General features: G+C 42.1%; 1 protein-coding gene across 1 annotated transcript in view; it reads left to right on the forward strand.

The window, feature by feature from the left end:
• TAF3 (TAF3 RNA polymerase II, TATA box binding protein (TBP)-associated factor, 140kDa) overlaps positions 1 to 6741 on the forward strand; it is a 179118-nt gene extending 172377 nt beyond the window's left edge. Inside the window, exons 5-7 of the mRNA XM_012642186.1 lie at positions 3599 to 3836; positions 5725 to 5831; positions 6603 to 6741. Coding sequence (XP_012497640.1) covers positions 3599 to 3836; positions 5725 to 5831; positions 6603 to 6717 — 460 coding nt within the window. The 3' untranslated portion in view covers positions 6718 to 6741. The remainder of the gene's footprint in view (positions 1 to 3598; positions 3837 to 5724; positions 5832 to 6602) is intronic.
• Positions 6742 to 6954: the final 213 nt, after the last annotated feature.

The following is a 6954-nucleotide window of genomic DNA, read 5'->3' on the forward strand; positions in this document are numbered from 1 at the left end:
GAACTCCTGAGCTCAAACAATCCGCCCGCCTCTGCCTCCCAGAGTGCTAGGATTACAGGCATGAGCCACTGCACCCAGCCTCAAAACTCACTCTTAAGAAACATACTGCCTACTGTGGACGATAAAGACAGCTGTGCACGCAGCTATGCACACAACTGCGGGCAATGCATTTCTTTGGAAAGATCCAAGACTATGAACTGACCTTGAACAACCCCCTCTTGTTGGTCACTTATATTTTGAGGCTTATTTCTGCCAATAGTCTCGTGAGTCACGAGGCTCTTTCCCTCTTTTTCTCCTCCTGTTGTTCTCTCCCTCTTTCTCCTTCCCTCCATCCAAATTAACCATTAGCGCACAACTGAAAATGCCTGTGTCGTCCCCAGCTTCTGACCTCAATTTGTAATTCCTTCACTTGCTCTCTCTTTTCTTCCCGTTTCATCGATATCCCATATTTCTCCACGTGTGCCACCCTTCTTCCCACACCACGGAGAACAATATGTTCAAGCTTGTCAGGTGCCCACTAAATGCCAATTGCCACGTTTTACAGAAATTAAAAAGGCTTTCTGTTCCTTTGAAGGAACCTGTATAGCAGGTATACAGGTATACCCCCTGTATAGCAGGGGTAACAACTGTGTGTGCAAACTATTCACATTATTTTTTAGCCTTGTGAAATTTGGTAAGTTTTTTATTACTGTTCAGTATATTCTAGGAAAGAATGAGTATTCTGCATTTGTTGAAGACAGTGTTTTAGATGTCCATTGAGTTGATTCGGTTATTGATATTCAAACCTTCTCTATCTGCGCTGGCTTTTTGACTGTGTGTTCTGTCATTTGCACAGAGAGAGAGAGAGATATGCCAAAATCTCCAACTATGAGTGTGGATTTGTCTGTTTTTACAGGTCTGTCAGTTTTTGCTTTATGTATTTAGAGAATATGTTATTAGGTGCATAAAAATTTTAAATTGTTGGGGTTGGGCATGGTGGCTCACACCTGTAATCCCAGTTCTTTGGGAGACCAAGGCGGGAGGATCGCTTGAATCCAGGAGTTCGAGACCAGCCTGGGCAACATAGCAAGTAATGCCCTCAATGAAGTAATAAAAATTAGTAATCTTATTAAATCTCAGCCCTCGAGTTGACCTTTTTAATAGTTTGTGTGATGAAATGGTAAGCAATGAAATAGGAAGTACTCACCAAACACTTTTGCTGCATTCTAAAATGCGGTGGTTCTTTTGAGGAAAAGCACTTATCTGTGATTATTTTACAAGCCAAACTAGCTGCTTTTTTCACAAAACACCGTCTTTACTTGAAAGAGCAAGTGACAAACAATGGTTATTCAGATTTGGATATGTGGCCAACATTTTCTCAGAAATGAACAAAGTAAGCCTGGTATATTAAAGACAATATCTCAGATTATTTGTTATAAATGATAGAATTCAAGCTTTTAAATGAAAATTAGAATGTTAGATAACATATTGTTACAAGTTGACAGCTTAATAAAGAAATTTTTGATGAGATGGATGGTAACAGCAATGAATGTGATTTTTAATGTATAATGAATTATAGAAACATTTGGAAGATCTGCAAAACTCAGTGAACCAGTATTTTCCAAATGACCAATGCATGATATTATAAAACTATGTGTGGGTAAATTATGTATTCAAAGTGTTAGGCCGAGCAGTTGATTTTAATGTAACAGAATATAAAAGCTTATTGATACGGTTTCAGATTGCACATTGCACTTAACTTTTAAGAAACTATCACTTGTTGCATTTTGTTGCAGTATCAAAGATGAATTTACACAGTTATCTGAAAAAGCTATTACAATACTCTTGCCTTCTCCAGTTAAATATACACACATTGAAAAGATTCGCAAAAATATAAAACATTGCCAGTCTTGAGAACAAAATTTTTTGTCTGGGAAAATATAGTTACTTTCATTTTTTAAAAAATGTGTGTGCTAACATGTAATGGATTCATTTTGTTACTTTTAAATGAATTACTAAATATTTTTTAATTTCTCAGTTTAATTTTTAATATGGTAAATATCGACAGGTATAAAGCACATTTGAAAAGTTCTTTGTAATTTTTATAAATTTAAAGGAGTCCTAGGACCAAAAAATTTGAAAATTGCTGCTTTAGAATTTTTTTTAATAAGGCTCTGCTGGTGGTAAACTCTTGGCTTTTGCTTGTCTAAAAATGTGTTTATTTCATTTTTATTCCTGAAAGATGCTTTCAAAGACAAAATTTATTTTTCTTTAGTACAGTGAAGATGTTATTCTCTTGTCTTCTAGATGTCATCATTGCTGCTTGAGAAGTCAACTATCATCTGTGTCTTCTTTGAAAGTAGCTATTTTTCCCCCCTCAGGTTGTTTTTCAGATTTTTCTCTGTGTCCTGTGATGTTTTATAGTTTCACCTTGACATGCCTAGATATAGATTTCTTTTTATTTATCTTGCCTGGGGTCTGTTGGGCTTCGTAAATCTGTGGATTGGTATCTTTCATCAGTTCTTTAAAAGCCTCAAATATTCAATTCAATTTTTAACATTTGTCTCTGCCCCATTTTCTCCGGAAGTATGACTAAATGGGTACTAATTAGGCCTCTTTGTTGTATTCTGTTGGGCCCTCCAGGCCATAGTCTAGAAAGTTTCTTTTGTCCTACTATTCAGTTTGTAGTTCTGTCTTCAGCTGCATCTAATCTGTTGTTAAATCCATCCATAGAATTTGAAATCTCAGTTACTGTATTTTTTCATTTCTAGAAGATCTTTCTGGTTCTTTTCAAATCTGCTTGGTCGCTCTTTATAACTTCCTAGCTACCTGTGGATATTTTCAAGCTTTGCCTTTTGTTTTTGTTTTTTTTTTAACACTGTAAGCAGAACTGTTTCATAGCCGTTGGTTCTTTATGGGTCTCTGTGCACTGTTCTCCCCGAAGTCACCTTTCCTCCCGATGGGTTTGCTTATCTTTGATTGTGTGCTGCTTTAAAAAAATGAATGAATGTCTGTGTTAATAATCTAAGACCTAGATTTTAAATTACTTTCTCTCAAGATGGTTTGTGCTGGGTGTCTGGGCACATTGCAAGTTTCTGGTTAATTTAAATACAGTTTCCTAGGACCCCAAAATCTCAGTGGCCTCTGGTAACAAATGTCCGTTTCTTGCACCTGTTGGGTGTCCTAATGGCCCTGCTCTAAGTCCTCTCCGCCCTGGGATCCCAGAGGAAGGAGCAGCCTTCTGTCTCGGACACTGAGATGTCACAAGTCACTTCCTCTCACGGCTTGTCCCTGCAGAAGTCACATCGCCAAATCTAAGCAGCAGAGAGAGGGGTATTTAATCCGCCACAGGAAGGGACAGTTGAGTACTTACATTTCTGTGAACGGTGCATGTGTATTGGCTGCTAAAAATTTCTAAATACCTGGTCACTGAGGGGCAACTTGGGAAAATAAAAAATCAGTTTATAAGTGGAGAGTTTAATTGATGAAGGGCCTTGAACTCTGAGTTCTTCAGTTATCCCTGGACTTCTAAAGATGCGTTTTGCTGCTCGAAGAACATTATTTTGTGGTAATATTTTGAATACGTGTTCTGACTTTCCCTTCTCTCTTTTGTTGGCAGTGTCATCAGCAAAGTGGTCCCCGCCCCCGAGGCTAAGCCGGCGCCCTCCCTGAACCGGCCCAAGACGCCGCCCCCGGCCGCTGCGCCCCCGGCCCCCGGCCCCGCGCACCCCGCGCCGCCGCCAGCGCCCCTCGCGGCAGCCTGCCCCGCGCTGCTGTCCCTGCCGGGCCCCGCCGCGGCCGGCAGCGCCAAGGCCCCGGTGCGGAGCGTGGTGACCGAGACGGTCAGCACTTACGTGGTGCGTACGGGCCCGGCCCCTGCGTGCGTGGCTTCCACTTGACACGTGTCCTGTGTGTCATTACCGAATTTCAGAGGCAGTTCTTCGCGCCAGCAAAGTATTTTCACTGCACTGTGGGGGTTTGGCTGCAAGGTGTTATCAATGCTACTGCGCTCGTGTATTCAGTCTGCACGAGTAACGGCAAAGCGCTGTTTCTCTTTATGTTGCAGTATCAGTGTATAAATACAGAGATGAATAGTGATGTTTAAATCCCACACTGAATTTCCTCATCAAGCAATTAAATTATTCACTTAAGAGTATAGGACGCGGTGGCACACACCTGTAGTCCCAGCTACCGGGAGACTGAGGCAGGAGGATGTCTGCAGCCCAGGAGTTGGAGGCTGCAGTGAGCTGTGATCGAGTCTCAGCGTGACAGGGAAACATTTTTTAAAAAAAAGATTTTGTAAAGAGTATAATTTATGTGACGTACACAGATCTTATGAGCCAGCTGGTATTTCTGAGTAACAGCACTAATCACCGTATTCCATTGGCTAAGATCCAACTCTACCAGGGCTTGCGTATTAAATGGAAATGAGCTTTCAGACCACAGAGCTTCCTGAGCATCCAGGTGGGGCTTCACATTGTGAAACCCAGCATGTCGGATGAGTCCACATTGTCCTGAGACTGTTTTTAGGTGTTCTTCTCACACTTAATAGTATCAGGTCTTGTTCAAACCCTGAATTCGATCTAGTAACGCAGTGTTTATGCAGATGTGTTCTTTGGGCACTGTAGGGTAACACAAGCACACGACAAAATATTCGAGGCCCATGGAGGCGGTGACATTGCTGTGACTGCCCAGTGTGCAGCCTGGGATGGCGCCGGTCCTTGTGACTAGATCCTGATGTGGTCGGTAGAATGAAACATACATAAACATGTATGCACCTCCAGTACCCCCGTCACACACAAAGCCTTTTTTGTGTGTGTATCTAGTCAGTGTTGTACTTTAAAGTACAGGAAGCGTACACCTTGCAAAATAAACCTAACGAAATGATATATGCTATCTTACTGCAAAAACTTTTGAAAATTACCTTTTACTTACTGCCGGTTGTGAATGCCCGTCAGAAAATTATTTCTTCCAGGTTGATTTTGTTAATGTGCGGTTTGGGGCAGTGGTACAGTGCTTCCTATGTAGAACTGCTAAGTTAAGTAGACTCTAGAACATGCAGTACTTGCAACAAAATAACGTTTAAATGTATAGCTCTTTGGCCTCCTTAACCCCTTATTTCATTTGCCCTTTAGTTGACTGTACTTAACTTAAAATGTCATAAAGGGAATGGAAAGTTACTTAGTAACAACTCTTTTATATCCTTGATCTTATCAGCTAGTTCAGGAGAAGGGTTGGCTAATCAGTAATAAGGAGATGCGTGCACATTTGGTTGTATGTATTAATTCCAGGCCTATGAATGTGATTGAAGAAAGTATGTATAGTTGAGCTCTGTAGCTTTCAAAAATAACAACTGTTACTGCCATAAAGACCCACCCTAATCATTAAGAATTTATATGATTGTAGGATTTTTTAGGTGTAGGAAATTACAGGTCATATTGTTCACAGAGATTATTATAAAATGCTTTGTTTTTTATGACTTACAAGAGACAGTTTAGAATATTCATTGGAAGTGTCTTATCGTTGAGTACTTAGCAGTTTTCTTTTTCACATGATTCCAGAACAGTGATGACCATGACATAGCTTTAATAAAGTGCTAATCTACTATATTTTTATAGTTAAATTTGTCTGTTTATTAGGTTTACAGTGTCAAAGTAATAATTTTTACCTGGCCTCTTTTTGTTTTTGTTTTTTTTTTTTCCCGTTCCATCTCCGGCTTTGCCCGTCCCCCTGTGAAAACATCAGATCCGGGACGAGTGGGGCAATCAGATCTGGATCTGCCCCGGGTGTAACAAGCCAGACGACGGGAGTCCGATGATCGGCTGTGACGACTGCGATGACTGGTACCACTGGTGAGTGCCCAGAGCGCCCTGCCGGTCGCAGAGCGGCTGTCACCTAGTCAGGACAGCGCCGGTCACTCCTGAGAAGAGGCATCCCCCAGAACAGATGAGCGCCTTCGCACAGTTCAACTGCTGTCCCGAGGACAGCATAGAGAGTAGATCCCAGAGCCTGCAAACTGTCATTAATTACGTAAACCAAGAGTCTTTGGAAATTCTGAATATTTTGCTTAGCTTAGAATTAAAAAAATAAAAAAAGGCAATTCGGAGGTTTCCCTTTCCTTCCTTTCTAGTAATGTTCTGTAAGAGCTACAGTGCTCGACAGAACCATTAAGAGGTTAACCCCTTCGTAAGCACGGTACAAACTGCAGAAATAAAGACAGCTTGTCTGTCTGTTAAACCTCTTCAGCAGTTCCCCAAAACTGAGTAAGCTCAAGTAAAATGTATGCAAATAATCTCATTTTATCTTTAAAATGTCAGATACAGAAAGATAGCAGTCTGTTATGATACGTGATCTCTACAAGGTAAATACGAAGCTGTTGCTCAGAAGGACGCTATTCCTGGCTGCCAGGACGCGCGCGAACTAAGTAATCTCGCCTGTGGAAGAGGCAGCATGTAATGTAGTAATCCACATGCCCGCAACAGTGCCACAGAAATTAGAGCGGTTTGACTTTGATTTCTGGCAAATCTACCATAGACTTTAAAAACTGTTTACAAACATCGACATGAAAAGAATATAATATACATATAACGTGTTTATGTGAATTTTCTTTTCTTAACGTGTAGGCCCTGTGTCGGAATCATGGCCGCACCCCCCGAGGAAATGCAGTGGTTCTGCCCCAAATGTGCCAACAAGAAGAAAGATAAAAAGCACAAGAAGAGGAAGCATCGAGCACACTGACGTCGGCACGCGGTCTGCACCGCACGCTGGGCGCCCAGGCTCTTCCCTGCTCCTCCGGAGGGGAGCGCGGGGGCTTCTGCCGCCACGTCTGCCCCCAGTTCCGGAGGATGGTGGATCCCAGAAGACGGAGGGCAGGAACGCGCCGCCCTTCCCCTTCCGAAACACACCGGCCCGCGGCTCCGTGGTCGTGAGACTGAAGAAAAACTCAACTGGAGGTGTGGCCCGCGGGCTGCCCCC

The sequence above is a fragment of the Propithecus coquereli genome, unplaced genomic scaffold, assembly GCF_000956105.1.
Source record: "Propithecus coquereli isolate 6110/MARCELLA unplaced genomic scaffold, Pcoq_1.0 Scaffold177, whole genome shotgun sequence".
In the NCBI taxonomy this organism is placed as follows: domain Eukaryota; kingdom Metazoa; phylum Chordata; class Mammalia; order Primates; family Indriidae; genus Propithecus; species Propithecus coquereli.